The 22,711-nt window shown below is 37.0% G+C and overlaps 1 protein-coding gene across 19 annotated transcripts in view; it reads left to right on the top strand.

Annotated features, from left to right (window-relative positions):
* CEP128 (centrosomal protein 128) overlaps window positions 1-22,711 on the top strand; it is a 455,060-nt gene that overhangs the window by 49,941 nt on the left and 382,408 nt on the right. For 13 of the 19 annotated variants that reach the window (XM_042252808.2, XM_060418456.1, XM_060418450.1 and 10 more), the window contains 2 exons: window positions 458-549; window positions 3,614-3,686. In XM_042252808.2, coding sequence (XP_042108742.1) covers window positions 458-549; window positions 3,614-3,686 — 165 coding nt within the window. Of the gene's footprint in view, window positions 1-457; window positions 550-3,613; window positions 3,687-19,384; window positions 19,519-22,711 lie in introns of those variants that run through there. The other 6 variants (XM_060418461.1, XM_060418459.1, XM_060418458.1 and 3 more) reach the window with 4 other exon arrangements.

Below are 22,711 nucleotides of genomic sequence, written 5' to 3'. Positions count from 1 at the left end.
GGCAACATGGGTTGGCACACTGAGGCACATGGTCTGGTTGAATAAAACTTCACTGTGGCACAGTCACGCTCATGTGTTTTAATGGCTACTGTTGTTCTGTGATGGCAGAGATGAGTCATTGTGACAGACGCCATGTAGCCTGAGAGCCTGAAATATTTGCTGCTGTTCTGTTTACAGAAGAAGTTTGTGAACCACTTTTCTAGAGTGTCTGTCACGAGTGAAATATTGCATTATAGAGCATGTAATGGTTAATGTTACATATGGTTTTAAACACTTTTCTTTGGGAAAGAATATTTTATATCTTTTAGAATAGACATTTGTTCTATTATGTCTTGATAACATTATACAAATTTGTGTACTATTGGAAAGAGGAAGTTCTCCTCTCTTACTTTCAATGAATCTTCATGGAAGAATTCAGCAGAATCCTAAATGGATAACTTTGTTTTGCTGTTTTTAGTTTCATGCTTTTCATCAGTCCCTCCGAGACCTCAGCAGTGAACAAGTTCGCCTTGGAGATGATTTCAACCGGGAACTTGCCAGAAGAAGCCGGTAAAAGCTGAAAATGATTTTTGTTGAGGAATTAATTGTTAGAATAAAACAGGTTCTCTAGTTGACATGTTTACACGAGTTTACAAAAAAAATACTGTGTTTTTATGCTCATATTTTAAAGTATACTAATAGAACAGTTCGAAACCCTTTGAATTTGCAATATATCCTGACTTAGTGTTAGACAAGTTAATTTCATACTTTGAAAACATTTTGTTTTATTACAATGGAATGCTGGCATTATGGAGAGAGATGTTGTTAGATATTAGTAAAGAGGTAAATATGCAAACATTGGGTTAGCTAAAAGGTTCATTTGGGTTTCTCTGTAGTATCTTGTGGAAAAACTCAGATGAACTTTTTGGCTAACCCAGTGCATTGGAGAGAGAGCCCAAGACCAACTGACCGACACTGGAGCAAACATAGTGTAGAATTCGTCAGTGAATTCTACCTGAGCCGTTGTAGAATCAGACATTTTATCTTTCAGTTGAAGTCTTCAAAGGCCAGTTGTTTACATCTGCCCAGTTTTTGCAATTTTGTTGATTCTGGGTTGTCCCAAGAAGTATCACATAATTTAAGATTTCTTCTCTGTCTTTATTTTCATCATAAGTAGTGATAGTTGGCTTTCATTTAGAGGCCATATTTTTCTTGGTCTTTTAAAATTTATTTTTTATTAGAGGATAATTGCTTTATAATATTGTATTGATTTCTGCCATAGATTAACATGAATCAGCCATAAGTAAACATACGTCCCCTTTATGAACCTCCCTTCCACCTCCCACCCCATCCCACCCATCTAGATTATCACAGAACACTGGATTTGAGCTCCCTGTGTCATACAGCAAATTCCCACTGGCTATCTAGAGGCCATAGTTTTCAAGGAACATTTTATGCCATTGCAAAAGTCACAATCTGTATACAGCAATGATTAGGGAAAAAAAGGTTAATTGAAATTCATTTACCAAATTCACTTGCTAATTCCTATTCTAGCTAATGAAATCATTCCACCTGCCAGTTTTATGTTGCTATAGCAAAAACAGTCAAAGCTATAAATGTTAAATCTATGAATATCAACTGTAGTCTGTGTAAGTTTTCTTCTTCTCTATAAGGAAGGCAGGAAATTTAGTAATAATTAAAGACCTTACTGTTAGCTTATTACTACTGCCACCAGTAAATAGTATTGCACACTTATTTCATGTCAGGTTGATTTAGGTTTATTTCTTAAAACAATTTTATTGAAGTGGTAATTATTGTTTTCCTCATTTTGAAATATGGAAGACTGGTGGGGTAGGTGAAAGTGTTAGCCGCTCAGTCGTGTCTGACTATTTTGAGACTCCAGGGACTGTAGCCCACCATGCTCCTCTGTCCATGGGATTCTCCAGGCAAGAATACTGGAGTGGGTTGCCATTCCCTTCTCCAGGGGATCTTTCCAACCCAGGGATTGAACCTGATATCCTGCATTGCAGACCGATTCTTTACTGTCTAAGCCACCAGGGACGCCCAGGGGTAGGTGAGGCATACTCAGGTCAAACTCAAAGTTTGACTTTGGAAATGTTAGGTTTCAGATACCTGTGAGACAGCCAAGTGGAAATGTAAGAAATGCAGCCAGACATTTACTCTGGAACTCCAAGGAGAACTTTCCATTAGAGAAATTTACGAGTGGTCAGCATATAGAAGTGGTATTTGAAACTATGATAATGGATGGTATCCAGAGGGAAACTGTAGGGAGAGCATCAAGGACAGTTCTAGGAGGTCCAATATCCAGAAGCCATATAAAGAGAAGAGCTGGCCTGAGGGCAAGAGCTAGTCAGGGATGGGAAATCCAGCAGCATGCAGAACCACAAAAGCCCAGAAAGGAGTACAGTGAAGAAAGCCTATCACTTAAGATAGCTTCTTTCTGAGGAATTACTAAGGGCATGCAAGTGAAATAAAATGACAGTTAAGAAAAAGGAAGATATAGGTTATAAGAAATAGTGAAACTTACTGAGGACTTCAGTGAAAGGAATTCCCAGCATGATAGCCATATAGCAGGTCCAGGAATGAATCACTGAATTAGAGCAGGAAGTAAGTAGCCTTTGAGATGAATGTAGTTAAGAAGAATGGCATAGATTCTTAAAAGATGATTCAGTAATAAGTGGGAGAAAAATATCAATCGTGTTATTAAGGTCAAAAGATAATGGGAACGCAGAAAAAAACAAAAGTGCCGGAAAGTTAGTGATCCCGGTGGGAAGTTAGTGATTCCGGTAGGAAGCTGACTAAAATGTGAGCATGATATAATGTAAGGAGAAAGTATTAATTCTCTACAGTGAAGTAGTTCATAATGGGTATAAATATATTAAGTAGGTTATACAGGTGACTAAAAGAACTGAAAATAGTAATAAATTTATCTGAAATTGGAGAGCAGTGTTAGTGAGTTAAATATTTCAAAACAGAATTGAAAATATCTAGAGCTGAAAATGATGGCAGTAACCAGCAAAGTAATTAAGAATGTATTAGGCGAGCATGGCTGCCAGTGGGGATTGGAACCAGATAAATGTGAGAGAGAAAGGGCTCTGCTTTTCTTTGTAAGTTTCCTGTACTATTCGATTATTTGTCATGTGTGTTATTAGTTTGATGGGAAAAAGGTAATGGGAGATAAATCAGTGAGGACGGAGTTTGTACAGTAATCTCAGATGTAATTTGATGATGAATTGCTTTAGAGGATGTGAGATAAGTTTTGTCCTCCTTACCTCTTTCATTCTTCTTAAATTGAGGATTATAGCCTTTTTTTTTCTTTTTTTAGTGAAGGTGATGATGTAGTATAGCATTATTTCTCAAAATGTAGTCCCCAGACAGGCAGTGTCAGCATCACCTAGGAATCTGTAGCAATGCCTTCTTGGGCTCCAATGCAGATCTCCTGACAGATTCTGTGTAACACATCCTCCAGGTGTTTCATATGTTTGCTAATCTCTGAGACCCACTGCCGCAGAGTATTATGTAATAACATATTGTGATCTTGTAAGTATCATGCATTACATATATTTTCTCAAATAGCCGATTTAAATTTTTTCTTGTTTGTTTGTTTGCCTAGGTCAGATGCTGCAACAAGAAGGGCTTTGGAAGAACTGACTGAAAAACTTAATGAAGCCCAAAAACAAGATGTGGTGAGATCTCCTTGTTCATACAAAGTTTTATTTCATACCCAGGTGCTAGGGTAATTGAGTTGCTCCTAATTACAATCAGTGTAATAAAGTTTAACTTTTTGTGTACTATATACCATTTTGTCTAAAATATTCATGAATTTTAGGCATTGAGGCTTGAAATATTTATAGTGGTATTATGTTAGAGATAGAATTAATTTTTAGAGTTTGGTTATGAATATTTTAAAGATATTTTAAACTTTATTGACTCAGTGATATTGTGCTTTTATTAAATGATATTTGAGAAATACAGACTTTTTTAGTAGTGACTCTGTAGCACTCTGTTAAGTATTTTTAAGTCATCTCACAGAAGCATGGGATCACCACTATTCCAAAGGCCATCTTGCTCTGTTTTTTGTTTGACATGGTGCTGACTGAAAAAAAAAAAGAGCCCTAATCTTGAATTTTATTTCAAACTCAGATTGTTGACTCTCATTATTCAGTGATTTCTTTTTGTGAAATCACTATTCTTGCTGGAATTAAGATTAAAAATGAAGTATATACGGTGTCCATTTCTTTGCATCATCAAGTTGTTTTTTTTTTCTTTTTTCTGGAGAAAAAGTTATCAGTTGAAGTGGTCACTAAACTGTTCAGCTGCAAACTTAGCATTTCAGGAGCACTGTGTATTCATGCTTTCATTTACCACAAAGACTTTGAGAGTAGTGGCAAAATTTTCTTTTCTTGTTTTATTAAAATTAAGAGGTTCCTAATAAAAGCAAATAAATTTTCTGCAGTTGTAATTTTTCTCCAGATGTTACTATGTATACAGGTTCTTACATAATATGCTGAACTTATTTTGGAGTTTGAATTTATTGGCCACATATGCTAAGAGATGGATATGCTCTGTTTTCAAAGATATCAACTTAATTTCTCTCATTTTTAGTTTAAAAAGTTTGGAGGGATAATGTTCTTGTAGGAAAGTGCACTTATTAGTGCATAGCTTGATGAATGTTTACAAGGTAAGCACACTCATGAAACCACAACCCAGATCTAGAAACCAGAACGTTGTCAGTGCATATAAGCCTCTTTACTTCCCCTCCCAATCATAATTTTCCTTTTCTGACCATGATTTTGACTTTTGAATCCATAGATTAATTTTGCATGATTTAGCTGTTTATATAAATGGAACCATGTAGGCATTTTTTTGTGTATGTGTGTCTGATTTCTTTTGCTGATTACGATTGTGATATGTCTGGGTGATATGTCATGAACTTGTAGTTTGTTCATGTTTATTGGTCCTTAGTATTGCATTGTATGGATATACTGCAGTTATTTTAACATTTGGTGATAGATATTTGAGTTATCTCAAATTTGGGGCCATTACAAATAATCTACTGTTACCAGTCTATTTTAGTGCACATGTGCTTGTATTTCTGTTGGTATATAACATGGAGTGCAGTTGCTAGGTGCCTTCCAGTTGAGTGGATGCTGATAGACAGATGTCCAAAGTGGCTTCACTAATTCATACTCCTGGTAGCAGTGTATGAGAAACTGTGTTGCTTCTCAAAGACTTGATATTAGTCCTTCATTAGTAGCCATTGTGTTAGGTGCTTACAGTATCTCATCATGGTTCTAATTGGCATTTTCATGATTAATGGTGATCAGCATCTTTTCATGTTTGGCTACTAGCTGTTTTCTTTCCTGAAATGCCAGTTCTTCTTTTGCCCACTGTTTTTATAGGGCTGATTATCTTTTTGTTGTTGATTTGTGGGAGGTTTTAATTTTGTACATGAGCACTGTGTCAGTTATCTGTTTTGCATCTATTGTCTCCCATTCCGCAGCTGTTTCTTTGGGGGGTTTTTTTGTTGTTTTTTTAAAACTCTTAATTTGAGTCTTTTGTTAAAATTTAATTTAGTTCATTTTCCATCTTTTTTGGTTAGTGCTTTTTTGACCTATTTAAGGAATTGGTCCTTATTTTAAAATCATGAAAATATTCCCTTATATAATCTTTTGGGAGCATAGTGTTTTACCTTTCACATTAAAATCTATTATGTACTTGAAATTGATATTTGTTTCTGGTGTGAAGCAGAGGTCATACATTTTGTATGGATATCCAGTTGATTCAGTCTCATTTACTGAAAGGACTACCTTTTTCCACTACTTTACAATCCTGTCTTGGTCATAAATAAAATGTTCATATGTGCAGTCATCTGTTTACTGGACTCTCTGTTCAATCATCTGGTTAATTTGTCTATCCCAGTGCTCATATCACACTTTTCTTTTTGAATAGAGTTCCTTGTGCTATATCGTGGGTCTTTGTGGATTGTTTTATAAATCGTAGTTTTAAGTTTACATGAACCAGCTGATTCCTCCCTGCCCAACTCATTTTTTTTTTTTTTCATAACCGTGAATTTCAATTCTTAATCTGTGAAGCTGTTTCTCTTTGGAAAAAAGTTCATTGGATTCCACCTAGAAGTGATATTGTATACTTGTCTTTCCCTGTATCCCTACATCAGTTAATATTATGTGATCATTTCTATTAGCTTGGTACAGACATATAATAATTGTGGTTTTTGCATTGTTGAAATTTGCCCTTTGATATTGGAATACATTCTTAAATGTGGTTATGTTATATATCATTTTAATGCACATTTATTGCTTTGTGTTTCTGTGCTAATGACTTCTTGCTATTTATTTTATATGTATTTTAGACTATGGAAATGATGTTAGACAAAAAGCAAGTTTGAGCGATTTTCTTATTTGAGTTCAAAATGATAATAAAGCAGTGGAGACAACTTGCAACATCAACAACGCATTTGGCCAGGAACTGCTAATGAGCATACAGTGCACTGGTGGTTCAAGAAGTTTTGTGAAGGAGATGAGAGCCTAGAAGATGAGGAGCACAGAGCCCGGCCATTGGACGTTGACAGTGACCAGCTGAGAGTGATCATCGAAGCTGATCCTTTTTCAACTGCATGAGAAGCTGCTGAAGAACTCAGTGTCGACCATTCTGTGGTTGTTTGACATTTGAAGCAAATTGGAAAGGTGAAAAAGCTTGATAAGTGGGTGCTTCATGAGCTGACCAAAAATCAACAAAATCGTCATTTTGAAGTGTTGTCTTTTCTTATTCTGTGCAACAATATTTTGCTCCTTGGAAGAAAAGCTATGTCCAACCTAGACAGCATATTAAATAGCAGAGACATTACTTTGCCAACAAAGGTCCATCTAGTCAAACGTATGGTTTTTCCAGTGGTCATGTATGGATGTGAGAGTTGGACCATAAAGAAAGCTGAGTGCCGAAGAATTGATGCTTTTGACCTGTGGTGTTGGAGAAGGCTCTTGAGAGTCCCTTGGACTGCAAGGAGATCCAACCAGTCAGTCCTAAAGGAAATAAATCGTGAATATTCATTGGAAGGACTGATGCTGAAGCTGAAACTCCAATACTTTGGCCATCTCATGCGAAGAGTTGACTCATTGGAAAAGACCCTGATGCTGGGAGGGATTTGGGGCAGGAGAAGAAGGGGATGACAGAGGATGAGATGGTTGGGTGACATCACCAACTTGATGGACATGAGTTTGAGCAAGCTCTGGGAGTTGGTAATGCACAGGGAAGCCTGGCGTGCTTCAGTCCTTGGGGTTACAAAGAGTCAGACACGACTGAGCAACTGAACTGAATGCAACAATAATGAACCATTTCTCGATTAGATTGTGACGTGCGACGAAAAGTGGATTTTATGTAACATCCAGCAATGACCAGCTCAGTGGTTGGACTGACAAGAAGTTCCAAAGCGTTTCCCAAAGTCAAATGTGCACCAAAAAGAGGTCATGGCCACTGTTTGGTAGTATGCTACTGGTCTGATCCACTACAGCTTTCTGAATCCTAGCAAAACCGCTACATCTGAGAAGTATGCTCAGCAAATCGATGACATGCTCGAAAAACTGCAATGCCTGCAGCTGGCATTGGTCAACAGAAAGGGCCCAGTTCTTCTCCAAGACAATGCCTGACTGTACATCACACAACCAGCAGGTCAAAAGTTGAACAAATTGGACACAAAGTTTTGCCTCATCCATCATCTTCACCTGAGTTCTCAGCAACCAACTACCACTTCTTGCAAGCATCTCAACAACTTTTTTCAGGAAAGATGCTTCCACAACCAGCAGGTGGCAGAAAATACTTTGCAAGAGTTCATTGAATCATGATGCATGGATTTTTTATGCTATAGGAATAAAGAAATTCATTTCTCATTGGCAAAAATGTGTTGATTGTAATGGTTCCTATCTTGATTAATAAAGATGTGTTTTATCCTAGTTATCATGATTTAATAGTCACAGTCCAAAACCACAATTACTTTTGCACCAACCTAATACTTTCTTCCCTGTGGCTGGAAATGGATTTATGTCATCTTTACCTCATGTGAAGAGTTGACTCATTGGAAAAGACTCTGATGCTGGGAGGGATTGGGGGCAGGAGGAGAAGGGGATGACAGAGGATGAGATGGCTGGATGGCATCACTGACTGGATGGACGTGGGAGGCCTGGCGTCCTGCAATTCGTGGGGTCGCAAAGAGTCGGACACGACTGAGCGACTGAACTGAACTGAACTGTGTCTGAGTAATAGTGCTTAATATTACACTGTCTTGATATTCCTTTGTGAAAAGTTGTGATATGATAGAGTAAGTCCTTTTACTTTGTTCTTCAAGATTTTCTGGTGTTTTTTACTCTTTGTGTTTACTTTAGAATCAATGTGAAATTGTTTAAAAACTTGCCGGGATCTTGATTGTATTACATTGTAGTCAAACTAATATAATGTTTATAAGATTTATGCCTTGATTTGATATCTTTATGCTATTTTATAGTGTGTCATTTAACATTTAAAAATTTAACAATCTTTGTTTTTCATTAGGAGAATTTTCCCTATTCATTTCAGTTCAGTCGCCTGGTCATGTCTGACTCTTTGCAACCCCATGAACTGCAGCACACCAGGTCTCCCTGTCCATCACCAACTCCCGGAGTTTACCCAAACTCATGTCAATTGAGTCAGTGATGCCATCCAAGCATCTTGTCCTCTGTCATCCCCTTCTCCTCATGCCTTCAATCTTGCCCAGCATCAGGGTCTTTTCAAAAGAGTAAGCTCTTCACATCAGGTGGCCAAAGTATTGGAGTTTCAGCTGCAACATCAGTCCTTCCAATGAACACCCAGAACTGATCTCCTTTAGGATGGACTGGTTGGATCTCCTTGCAGTCCAAGGGGCTCTCAAGAGTCTTCTCTAACACCACAGTTCAAAAGTATCAATTCTTTGACACTCAGCTTTTTTTATAGTCCAACTCTCACATCCACACATGACTACTGGAAAAACCATAGCCTTGACTAGACAGACCTTTGTTGGCAAAGTAATGTCTGCTTTTTAATATGCTGTCTAGGTTGGTCATAACTTTCCTTCCAAGGAGTAAGCATCTTTTGATTTCATGGCTGCAGTCACCATCTGCAGTGATTTCGGAGCCAAAAAAAAAAATAACGTTCCTCACTGGGAGGGAACATCCCCCCCACCCCCGCCCCCGCCCCAAGGGCACAGTATGTACAAATGTCACTCACGTACCATTACACTTCCATTACTTTTGTGTTTTGGATGATGTCTGTAGAACAGTAAATATCTTTCTAAATATTGGATGTAGTTTTAATTAATTAAGTTTGCCTTGTTTCTGCTTTGTACTCTGTTGACTGATTTTTATTAGCTGTAATATTAGATTGTCACTGACCTCCTTTTCTCCATTTGAGAATGCTGCAGCTGACAGTACTTCACAGAATCACTTTTTCTGTTGTTGTTTTAATACTTGCTATTTAGAAAGTCCTTGACAGTTTTCCCTTGTTATCTCTAATTTTCTTGAAAAGATCTCTAGTCTTTCCCATTCTGTTGTTTTCCTCTATTTCTTTCACTGATCATTGAAGAAGGCTTTCTTATCTCTCCTTGCTATTCTTTGGAACTCTGCATTCAAATGGGTATATCTTTCCTTTTCTCCTTTGCTTTTCACTTCTCTTCTTATCAGAGCTATTTGTAAGGCCTCCTCAAATAGCCAGTTTGCTGTTTTGCATTTCTTTTTCTTGGGGATGGTCTTGCTCCCTGTCTCCTGTACAATGTCATGAACCTCTGTCCATAGTTCATCAGACACTCTGTCTATCAGATCTAGTCCCTTAAGTTTTATATTTCACTTCCACTGTATAACCATGACGGATTTGTTTTGGGTCATACCTAAATGGTCTGGTGGTTTCCACACTTCCTTCAATTTCAGTCTGAATTTGGCAATAAGGAGTTCATGATCTGAGCCACAGTCAGCTCCTGGTTTTGTTTTTGCTGACTATATAGAGCTTCTCCATCTTTGGCTTCAAAGAATGTAATCAGTCTGATTTCGGTGTTGACCATCTGGTGATGTCCATGTGTAGAGTCTTCTCTTGTGTTGTTGGAAGAGGGTGTTTGCTATGATTGGTACGTTCTCCTAGCGAAATTCTATTAGCCTTTGTGCTGCTTCATTCTGTACTCCAAGGCAAATTTGCCTGTTATTCCAGGTGTTTCTTGACTTCCTACTTTTGCATTCCAGTCCCCTATAATGAAAAGGACATCTCTTTTGGGTGTTAGTTCTAAAAGGTCTTGTAGGTTTTCATAGAACTGTTCAACTTCAGCTTCTTCAGCATTACTGATTGGGGCATAGGCTTGGATTACCGTGATATTGAATGATTTGCCTGGAAACCGAACAGAGATCATTCTGTCATTTTGAGATTGCATCCAAGTACTGCATTTCTGACTCTCTTGTTGACCGTGAGGGCCACTCCATTTCTTCTAAGGGATTCTTGCCCACAGTAGTAGATATAATGGTCATCTGAGTTAAATTCACCCATTGCAGTCCATTTTAGTTTACTGATTCCTAAAATGTCGATGTTCACTCTTGCCATCTCCTGTTTAACCACCTCCGATTTGCCCTGATTCATGGACCTAACATTCCCGGTTCCTATGCAATATTGCTCTTTACAGCATTGGACTTTGCTTCCCTGCTATTATTTTAAATTTTTCCTATTACATTTAATGTAAATATTGATTCAGTTTGTATAAATCTACCATCTTACTCTTTGCTTTCTGTTGGTTCCACTTCTGATGTTAAAAAAATTTTTTTTTTTTGTCCTTTGGATTGACTAGTTTTCATTTTCCATATTGCTAATTATACCTTATTTTGTTACTCTTTTTATAGTTAATGAAGGGATTAAAACATGCATCCTAAATTTATCAAATCTATGTAAAGTAGCACTTTAAGATCTTCCCAGGAAATGCAGGACTTAGGAAATTCTAACCCCACTAATCTCACTCTCCACTTTTCTGTTACTATCGTATCTTTTAATTTTGTATTTCATTGAACTACATCAGTCAGTTTGTCGCTCAGTTGTGTCTGAGTCTTTGCGACCCCATGGACCGCAGCACAGTAAGCCTCCCTGTCCATCACCAACTCCTGGAGTTTACCCAAACTCGTGACAGTTGAATCGGTGATGCCATCCAACCATCTCATTTTCTGTCATCCCCTTCTTCTCCCACCCTCAATCTTTCCCAGCATCACAGTCTTTTCCAATGAGTCAGTTCTTCACCAGAGAACTCTGGTGGCCAGAGTATTGGAGTTTCAGCTTCAGCATCAGTTCTTCAAATGAATATTCAGGACTAATTTCCTTTAGGATGGGCTGGTTGGCTATCCGTGCAGTCCAAGGGACTCTCAATAGTCTTTTCCAACACCACAGTTCAAAAGCATCAATTCTTCAGCACTCAACTTTCTTTATAGTCCAGCTCTCACATCCATACATGACTACCGTATGAAAAACCGTAGCTTTGACTAGACGGACATTTGTTGGCAAAGTAACGTCTCTGCTTTTTAATATGCTATCTAGGTTGGTCATAACGCTTCTTTCAAGGAGTAAATGTCTTTTAATTTTTATTTTATATAGATTGTTCTTTTAGATTTATCCTTATATTTATTTTTCTTTGATTTACACCTCTTTCTATATTTTTTATTCCTTTCTGCATCTCTGAGATTCTACATGTGCCTTAGGAACATACTTTGAAATTTACTTTAGAGTGAATCTGCATATACCAAATAGAATTCCATTTAGAATTTTATTTAGAGTGGGTCTTTTGGTGACAGATCCTGTCTGTATTTGTCTGAAAGTGACTTTAGTTCACTTTCTTTGTTGAAAGGAATTTTCACTAGATATAAAATTGTAGATAGGTGGTTGTTTCTCCATTCTGTACTTTGCAGATAACATTTTTATCATTTTTTGAGTTCTGTTGTTTCTGTTGAGAAGTCAGCCGTTTGTCTTAGTGGTGCTTTTTTGGAGGATAATATGTATTTTTTCTTTAATTGCTTTTGATTTTTTCCTGTTTTTGATTTTCTACAGTTTTACTAGTTGTGTTCTATTGATTTGTTGTTTGATGATTATAGTTCTGTTGACTTCCCCGGTGACTCAGACGATAAAGCCTCTGCCTACAATGCGGGAGACCTGGGTTCAATTCCTGGGTCGGGAAGTTCAGCTGGAGAAGGAAATGGCAACCCACTCCAGTATTCTTGCCTGGAAAATCCCATGGGTGGAGGAACTTGGTAGGCTACAGTCCATCGGGTTGCAAAGAGTTGGACATGACTGAGCAACTTCACTTATTTTTAAAAGTTATGTTTGCCTTACTCTCTGTCTCTTCTTTGTAGACCTCACATTTCATGTAATGTTAGAGTTTTTCAGTCAATCCTTTTTGTCTCTTAGGTTCATTTTCTATAATTTTAGCAATTTGTTTCTCCACTCTTTATTTTGAATGTTTTCTGCTGATCTTTCATTTCTTTCCTTTCTTTGGGTAAATCAAATCTGTCAGACTCACCTGTTGATTTTTATTTTTAGTCGTCACACATTTCATTTCTAGAATTTTTATTTCTCTTTACTTTGTAGTTTTTTTTTTGCCAAAATCCTCAAACTATATACTTTTGTCTCATAACTCTCTTGTTTGGACCTTTTATAGGTCTGTTTCTGTTACCTCTTATTTTTCTTGGATTTTGATCACATTGTTTTTGCCTTCTTTTTCATTTTGATTGGTTATTTGTGATGACAGAAATATTCATCTCTTCAAAGAAATCTTGCACAGGTAGTTTGATAATTATTATATATGAAAGGACATGTTTCATTTTTGTTAGATTAGACTAGGGGCAATAGCAATCATGAATTACCTTATCATTTATTGTTGAGATATTTCAGTGTTACACTTCAGTGCCAGGTTTCAGCTATTTTTGATTCATCCTTAATGCTTGTATATAGTCCTTCAGGATTCCAGTCCAAAGTTCTGGGGTGTGGGGATAGTGTAAGTTTAACCCTTCCTTGAAAGGGTTATCAACTTGTTTTTCTTCATTTTCAGAAATAGGCTGATATTTAAGAGAGAGAAGATAGACTGACCTCTTGGGTTTCTTTTTTATCCTGCATCTCGGTCTCGTCTGACTTTATCTCTTAAGCTTTCTAGTGCCTTAAAACAGATACTAAAGTAGTAGTTTTTGCTATTTAAGTTATTTTCAGTGGGAGAATTGGTCTGACTTAGTCTATCAGGCTTCCCTGGTGGCTCAGATGGTAAAGACACTGCCTTTAATGTAGGGCACGCAAGTTCAATCCCTGAGTCAGGAACATTCCTTGCAGAAGGGGAGGGCAACCCACTCCAGTATTCTTGCCTGGGAAATCCCATGGAAGAGGAGTCTGGTGGGCTACAGTCCATGGGGTCGCAAAGAGTTGGACGTGACTGAACAACTAACACACACGTCTGGTCTATCATTTTTAGCAGTGAAACTCCTGGAATCTTTTTATTTCTATCAAGTTCCATTACTGTGTTTGCTGTTTTTATTGTACATGATTTTACCAAGTTTTTCAGCTGAGTCTTCCTTTACTTGCTACATAGGTGCATAACTTGTGAGCATGCTTTTTATAAGAACTTTGATCCAAATTCAAATATTCTTATTGTTCTGAGATCCTTGTAGATCTGAGTAAGCCATGGACATACCCAGTTGTCATGCTAGTTTGTTACATTGTTAGACAAGTGGGATAGTTTGGAGTTTGAAATGCTAATTTGCACAATGCACCTTACATTTGCTAAGTTTCACCTTTCGCCGTTTTATAAAAAAAAGCCATAATGAACCAAGTTACTGTGTTTATATTTCTTTCATATAGCAAATAAAATTATCAAGTATTATCTATATAGTGTAGAATGTTAACATGGAGCTAAACTATAACCACCGAGTTTGAAGCTAACAGCTGAATTCAAAGAATATCTGAGTTCTCTCATCATTACCATGTATCAAGAATTACTCCGTGTTAGATAAAAGCTATAACTGGGCAGCTAGATGTCACACCTCACTAGTGCTTAGCTCATTGGTGTGATTGGTTTATACAACTTGACTATTTACTGAGCTACCCAGTGGGCCCACCTCATCAGGGCACATCCTTTTATGTTGTCAACACTTAGGAAATTGTACATACCTAATCGTGCACTCTTTTGAATTTTTTATCTGCCGTTTCCTCCCATCAAGTTGTGATGTTACAGCTTGTTTTGTGCTTTCTGTAATTTGCTTTCAAAGCAGATTTGTCTCATAACTGTGCAGATCCTCTCAAACTTCGCTTGGTTGTATGTAGTTCTGATTAAGAAACAGTTGTCTAATGCAAAGCTTAAAAAATAATATGTTGAATTTTAGAAGGTCTTCTGAAGGCCACATGATGTTTACTTTCAGTTTGTGCAAGGCTTAGTATAGATTTTGTGACTCATCCCAGGTGAAGTCAGAGTTTACATTTTGTAACAGTTTGACACACTGTATTGTATTTGTGAATTAATGATAGCCTGTCGTCAGGGAAGATGCAGTTTTGTTGTCTGAGCATTAAACTTCTCAGAGGCTGCAGCTGTGTCCCCATCTCCAGATTTAAGTTTAAGATTACCAAAGTGATGCACATTCACTGTGGAAACCTTTTAAATATTGTCAAGTACATAAAGAAAAATGACTGACTGCTCCTGTCGTCTACCAATTTCAATTTCTTTTGGTAACTGCTTTTAATCACATTTATTGTGCATTATTCTGAGGCTACAGTTGTTTATCATGCATTTTTCTCAGTAACTGAAATATATCTTGAAAGTTTATAGAGCACATTTTTCTTTGAGGCAGAAAGTATTAGTTCCTATAGCACATGCCAAGATCTAATTTGTTAATCCTTTGGGTGTCATAAATTTTTGTTTGTTTGTTTTCAAACTGCCCATTTCAAGGGGAATATTATTTTAGCATGATGTTATGGGAAATATTTTCTGTCAACACTTAATCGTGATAATAAACAATATTTTGTGTGCATCATACCATAGGAGAAATTTTAGTCCATTAGTTATTTGGGCTTTATCTGGCTGAGTGTGATAGGAGTGCATATTAAGTTTGATTATTTAAAAACATTTTTATTTTGATTTCTGTAGGAAGGCCACTAAATTGGAAATGTAAACATGGATCCAGCAGCTTATGAGTTAATTATTAATCGAACTCTAAGAACTCCCCCAATACTGCATTTAGAATAAAATAGTTATTGCAGAGATTACAATGGCAGTGTGTATAACTAATACTTACTGAAGTGGATTTTCAGCCAGCAGATATTATTAAAGATCTGAGGAATCAACATATTGAAACGCCAGAATACAATCCTGTGAATAGAATGCTTTTGCTATTGTTTCCTCTCTCTTCATTAAAATGCTAACTTTAAAAGCTGTCCTAACTTTCATTGTTATCCTGCTGTTTTTTACAACTAAATTTAGAGATTCAGGACATTTTGATATCTTGGCAGTGAATTTGACTGATTAATATGGACTCTGGTGAAAAAGAATTTTTCAATGTTAGGCTTTTCCCTTAGGTCTCAGAAATAGAAAATAAATGTGGAGTGGCAATAATGCATGTAGTCCTTATAATCTTATTATTGGGAATTACCTTATCTTTCAAAAGTTATAAATGTATGCTGTGTTGTAAGGTATAAAGCCTGTGCCATTCTGTTTAGACCTGTTCATGTTTGCTCTTCCTTTGGTCTTCTCTGTCTCAGGAAAGTGTGTAACAATCTACCTAGCAGTCAGCTAGGATTCACTCCAGATCTTGTTTTTCATACCACACTTCCAATCCATTATCAAATTTTGTCATTTTTATTTCTTGCAGTCTTGCTCAATTCCGTCTATATCATCTAATACTTCCGTTCAGTCACTTTTATTGAGTTTACTGCAGTGGAATGCATTGAACTTGGTCTCTTGCCTCTTACAATTGTCCATATCCGTGCTGACAGTTCCCAGGTGATTTTTATTTGATTTTTTGGCCATGCCGAGAAGCTTGTGAGATTTTAGTTCCCCAACCAGGGATTGAACCTGGGCCCGCAGTAGTGAGAGCACAATGTCCTGACCACTGGACTGCCAAGGAATTCTCCCAAGTGATTTTTAAAAGTAGTCATCACAGTGAATTTCTCTAATGCTTTTTAAAACCCTCCCTGAGATTATTCTGTTTCAAATGATTTACCATAGGCTATATTGCCTGCATTATCTGGCTTTCTCTAGGTTCCTTGGTTTTGCCAAACTCATTCCTACGTTTTGGTCTTTGCATTGGCTTCTCTTTTCCCCTTGTTTTACGCGGCTGGCTCCCTTTTGTCACTCAAGTCTTCTGTTGATAGCCACCGCCTCTAGGGGGGCCGCTCTTACTCCCCCTTTGTTGTCATTGTCAGCAATTAGCGTAGTGAAAACACTTCTGTATACTGCCTTTTTCACTTAATATATTTTTGATGTTGTTCCATATTAGTATTTCATGAGCTTCCTAATTCCTTTCTTTTAATATTTAAAGCATTCCATTGAATGTCCCATAATTTATTTAACCAGTCTTATACTGATGGACATTTAGGTGGTTTAAATCTTTTGCTTTTATCCACAGCACTGCAGTTATTGATCTTGAACATGCACTGCTTTTCACATGGGAAAGTAAATTGGTAGAATAAATTTCCAAGAGTGGATTTATAAGATTAAAGTTTATGTGCATTTGTAATTTGTTGCATATTGCTCAATTTTATAATTAGTATTTTGAATGTCCTCTTCTAATACTTTAATCTGAGAATTAACATTTATCTTACTCTTTTCCAAAAAGGATGAAATGTGGCTTACATTAAAACTGCAATATGCGTGAAGATATGTTGTTCTAATTGGCCCATTGTATTGAGTTCCTTCTTTCCTTTAGCATCAGATCCCCATCTTCCTCTTCTTATGAGCCTGTTCCCCACCCCCAGCAGTTTTATCCAGGCCCGTGATGACTCAGGTAGAGATGACATATCTTAGATTTCCTACGTGTCTAAGTTGTGACCATGTGACTGACTAGGTGTGAGTAAAAGTGGTACATGCACCTTTTGGGGTGTCTCCTTGAAAACAAAGCCACTTGACTGAGACTTCCTCTGTCTGTATGTGAATTGAAATGGGGGTTGTAGCACTGACCCAGCTTAAACCATGCAGGTGAGGATAACAGTCTGGGGGCGATGGAGTAACAGATGGAAGGAACCTAGATCTCTGAATGACCTTAGGGAAGAGAGTGGCCTGACAGCTTAATCTTACTTTCTTCTGGGCAGTAAGATGAGAGAGAAAGAAACCCTTATCTTATTTGAGCTGATGTGTATTTGATCCTTTGTACCCTAACTGATATAGAATATAACATAGAAAGAGATGAGAAAGAATAGACAAAGAGAAAACTGGAGCTATCCAAATGTATGTTTTAGGTCCTTGATTGTTGCTGACTTAGTTGGAGTTGAGTAACTCAATACAAATATTAACAGTAGAAAAAGGAAAATATTTTGAGCATATTAATCTCTCTGGATGATTAGATCTAGATACTTTGGTAGCCCTATAGGATGATTATAATTTTGTTGTGTTCAGTCACTTAGTCATGTCCAGCTATTTGCAACCCTGTGGACTGCAAGATTGCTCAAACTCATATCCATTGAGTCGATGATGCCATCTAACTATCTTGTCCTCAATCATCCCATTCCCCTCTTGCCTTCAATCTTTCCCAGCATCAGGGTCTTTTCTAATGACTCTGCTCATTCCATCAGGTGGCCAAAGTATTGGAGTTTAAGCTTTAGCATCAGTCCTTCTAATGAATATTCAGGATTAATTTCCTTTAGGATTGACTGGTTTGATCTCCTTGCAGTCCAAAGGCTCTCAAGCGTCTTCTCCAACACCACAGTTCAAAAACATCAATTCTTTGGCACTCAGGCTTCTTTATGGTCTGGCTCTCATATCTGTTATTGACAACAGGAAAAACCATAGCTTTGCCTATACAGATTTTGTTGGCAAAGTAATATCTCTGCTTTTTAATGTGCTAAGTTTGTCATAGGTTTTCTTCTAAGGAGCAAGTGTCTTTTAATTTCATGGCTGCAGTCACCATCTGCAGTGATTTTGGAGACCAAGAAAATAAAGTCTGTCACTGTTTCCATTGTTTCCCCATCTATTTGCCATGAAGTGATGGACCAGATGCCGTGATTTTAGGTTTTTCAATGCTGAGTTTTAAGCCAGCCTTTTCACTCTCTTCTTTCACCTTCATCAAGAAGCATTTAGTTCCTCTTCACTTTCTGCCATTAGGGTGGTGTCATCTGCATTTCTGAGGTTGTTGATATTTCTCCCAGCAGTCTTGATTCCAGCTTGTGTTTCATCCAGCACGGCATGTACTCTGCATATAAGTGAAATAAGCAGGGTGACAATATACAGACTTGATGTACTCCTTTCCTGATTTGGTATCAGTCCGTTGTTCCATGTCCAGTTCTAACTGTTGCTTCTTGACCTGCATGCAGGTTTCATAGGAGGCAGGTCAGGTGATCTGGTATTCCAGTCTCTTGAAGAATTTTCCACAGTTTGGTGTGATCCACACAGTCAATGAAATTCATAAAATAGTTTGTGTGTTTATTCAGTTTCAATCATGCTAGTTTGTGTATATGTTTTATTTTTTTCTCAGTACTGTTTAGCTATTTCTCAATACTGACCAGCTACCTGTCTATTTAAAAATCCCTCTACCATGGATCAAATGGGGGTCTTAATAATTAGAAATGGAGAAGAAAATTATGTGAAGTGGATAGAAATTTTGTGGATGAAGTAGAAAAAACATATGTGTATATTTTCTTCTTCTTCATCAGACTCTAGTTTATTTCTCAGGTGAGGATTTATTTGAAAATCAATTAAAAAGTTACATTAGTTAACTATCTATGGCTGCATAATAAATCTCCCAAAACTTAGTGGCTTTAAACCTTTATTATTTCACAGTTAATATGGATTAGGAATTCAGGTGTGGCTCTGGGCCTTTCACAGGCTACGGTCATCTCAAGGCTTCACTAGAATGGATCTCCTTCCTTGCTCATTTGGTTCCTCTTAGGTTACTGGATTGAAGCATCAGGCCTCATGCACTGTTGGTCAGAGACCTCTTTTGTTTCTTTGACATGTGGTCTCGGCACAAAGCATTTCAGCACATGGCAGCTTGCCTCTTTAGAGCAAGCAAGTGAGAAGTGAAAACATGCTATTAAGTTGAAAGTTAATTTATTGTTCCCTAATTGTTGAAGTGACACTTCGTCACTTTTGTCATATTCTATTCACTACAAGGAAGTACTAGGGCCAGCCCACACTCAAGGGGAGGAAGTTATTACCAGTGTATGAACACCAGGAAGCAGAGACAGTTGAAACCCTGTCAGAAACTGCCTAACACGACAATTATCTCAAAACGGAGAGTCCTTCAAATATGGTACCTCAGTCTCATTTCATGTACCAGTTATGGTGGTAAGGTAGATAATGGCTAAATAATCTTGGGTTTTGATTTTGGTATTTAATTACTTGAATTGCTTACATTTTGATAGGATGCTAATAATAGGCACAGCCTGCTTTCTTGAAGTACATCAGTTGTTCAACTCATTGAATTTAATTAGAAAATTTCTAATTACTCATTTAGTGTCAGTCTTCAATCGATAAAAGTTATTGAAAGGTAGGGTCTGTGCATACATCCGTGTATTGCTGTATCTCTAACCTCTGCCTAGCATTAAGCTGGAACAAATTAGTGTCTGTGTATTCTTACTGAATGAATGAATGTGTGAAAAGGGAGCTGAGAATTACAGATGCTGCTGAAAAAGGAGACTTGTATTGGAATCAGTTTTCTTATTAGTTTGTTTTGTGATTCATGGTTAATACCTTGCTTCATCGCCTCGGTCTTTTTAGAATTAAAAATTTGGGTAAAAGTTCAAAATTCTGTCAAGTCCATATTTAAAAAAATTTTTTTGACTCTTACCTTTTGCCTTAATAATTCTACGTAAAGATTGTGTTTTGAGTTTATAAAAATAATCTTATACAGGAGTATCTGTCACAACATGTGCCAGTAAAAATAAATTACAGTTATCCCATTATAAACAGGGAATTATTTTAATCAGTGGACAGAAAACTATAGCTTTGCTAAAAATCAGGATATAGATTTGTTGTCATGGAAATTTATCCATGATATGTGAACTGCAAAAAGAAAAATATATGTATATATGTATGTATACACTGTATATATATATAAACTGAAAAAATTTACAAAGCTCTAATATCCCAATTTTTGTTTAAAAATTTAAATGAAATGGAATTATGTTTGACTAGTCATATGCATATGCATAGAAAGATTTCTTGGGAGTATACAACAAAATACTTAATGTTATTTTTCTTCTGATAGGTGATATTAACAGATTAAAAACTTTTTTATCATTCTATCTTATTTGTTTATTTTTAATTGTGAAATATGGATAACATGAAATTTGTCATCTTACCCATTTTTAAGTGTTCAGTTTGTTAGTGTTATGTGCTTTCGCGGTTGTCCAATCAAATACAGAAGTCTCTTCCTCTTACGAAACTGGAGCTCCACCCGTCAAACAGTAGCTACTTATTCCTCCTTCCCCCAGGCTCCTGCACCCACCGTTGTACAGGGACAGTTGAGTTGCTTCTGCCTTTTGGCTGTTGTGAGTAATGCTGCCATGAACATGGGTATACAAATAATCTCTTTGAGACCCGGATTTCGGTTCTTTTGGGTGTATGCTTAGAAATGCAGTTGCTGAATCATGCGGGGTAACTCTACTCTTTCTTTTTTAAGCAGCCGCTGGACTGTTTTCCATAGTGGCCCCACACTTGCGCACCCCACCAGCAATGGGGGTTTGAGTTTCCCCGCAGCCTCCCTGACATTGTTTTCTGGTTTTTGTTGATAATCGCCATCCTAATATGTTTGAGATCATTCCCTATTATTTATTTTTAATATGTGTTGGTATTACTTTTCATATTGAGTGAGCAACGGAAGTATTACCACTTGTAAAAATAGAATGAATTAGCTTTATTTTTTTAAATTTATTTTTAATATTGTTTCTGTAACAGCAAGTACTGCCTTTATTTCAGATGCAGTAGTAAATTGTTGGGATATTAGTGTTGATTGCTAGAATAAATTAGAAGCCTGATGCTAAAGGTGTTTTGAGGTTTTAGTAAAGTACTCTGAATATCATATATATATTAATTATATATATATAATTGCTTATATATATCTTAATTGCTCTTGAGCACTCAAAGTTGGAAACCCAAGACTTACCAGTCTTAGTAAATGTTAACTACTAATTTTTGATGGAATATTTTTGCTTAACCTTTATGACTAATTGAACTTATGTTTGCCAGGTCTTTTCAAAAAATAACCTGATTTGAGGTATAGTTTACCATAAAATTAATCTGCTTTAAGTGTGCAATTAAATAATTTTTAGTAGATGTACTGAGTTATGCACCTATCACCATAATCTAGTTTTGTGTCTGTTTGTTCAGTCGCTAACTTGTGTCCAACTCTTTGTGACCCTGTAGATTGTAGCACATCAGGTTCCTCTGTCCTTCACTGCCTCCTAGAGTTTGCACAAACTCATATCCATTGAGTCCTTGAAGCTCTCTAACTATCCTATCCCCTGCCACTCCCTTTGGCTTCAATCTTTGCTGGCATCAGGGTCTTTTTCATTGAGGCAACTCTTTGCATCAGGTGGCCAAAGTATTGGAGCTTCAGCATCAGTCCTTTTAGCAACTTTTAAGGGTTGATTTCCTTTAGGATTCACTGGTTTGATCTCCTTGCAGTCCAAGGGACTCTCTAGAGTGTTCCCCAGCACCACAGTTCAAAAGCATCAGTTTTTTGGTGTTCAGCCTTCTTTATGGTCCAACTCGCCCATCCATAAATGACTACTGGAAAAGCCACAGCTTTGACTGTACAGACGTTTGTCAGCAAAGTGATGGCTCTGCTTTTTAATACACTGTTCAGGTTAGTCATAGCTTTTCTTCCAAGGAACAAGAGTCTTTTAATTTCATGACTGCAGTCAACATCCACAGTGATTTTGGAGTGTAAGAAAATAAAATCTGTCATTGTTTCCACTTTTTCCCCATCTATTTGCCATAAAGTGATGGGGCCGGATGCCATGATCTTAGTTTTTTGAATGCTGAATTTTTTTCTTAATTTAAATTTTTATTTTTACTTTATTTTACTTTACAGTACTATATTGGTTTTGGCATACATTGACATGAATCTGCCACAGGTGTACATGAGTTCCCAAACACACCCCATATCATCCCTCTGGATCATCCCCGTGCACCAGCCCCAAGCATCCTGCATCGAACATAGACTGGTGATTTGTTTCTTACATGATAGTATACATGTTTCAATGCCATTCTCCCAAATCATCCCATCCTCTCCCTCTCCCTCAGAGTCCAAAAGTCCGCTCTACACATCTGTGTCTCTTTTGCTGTCTTGTATACAGGGTCATCATTACCATCTTTCTAAATTCCATATATATGTGGTAGTATACTGTATTGGTGTTTTTCTTTCTGGCTTGCTTCACTCTGTATAATAGGCTCCAGTTTCATCCACCTCATTAGAACTGATTCAAATGTATTCTTTTTAATGGCTGAGTAATACTCCATTGTGTATATGTACCACAGCTT

This window comes from Ovis aries, chromosome 7, assembly GCF_016772045.2.
Source record: "Ovis aries strain OAR_USU_Benz2616 breed Rambouillet chromosome 7, ARS-UI_Ramb_v3.0, whole genome shotgun sequence".
NCBI classification, from domain to species: Eukaryota; Metazoa; Chordata; class Mammalia; order Artiodactyla; family Bovidae; genus Ovis; species Ovis aries.
Note: the sequence above shows the minus strand (reverse complement) of the source record. Positions and strands in the feature narration are given on the sequence as shown.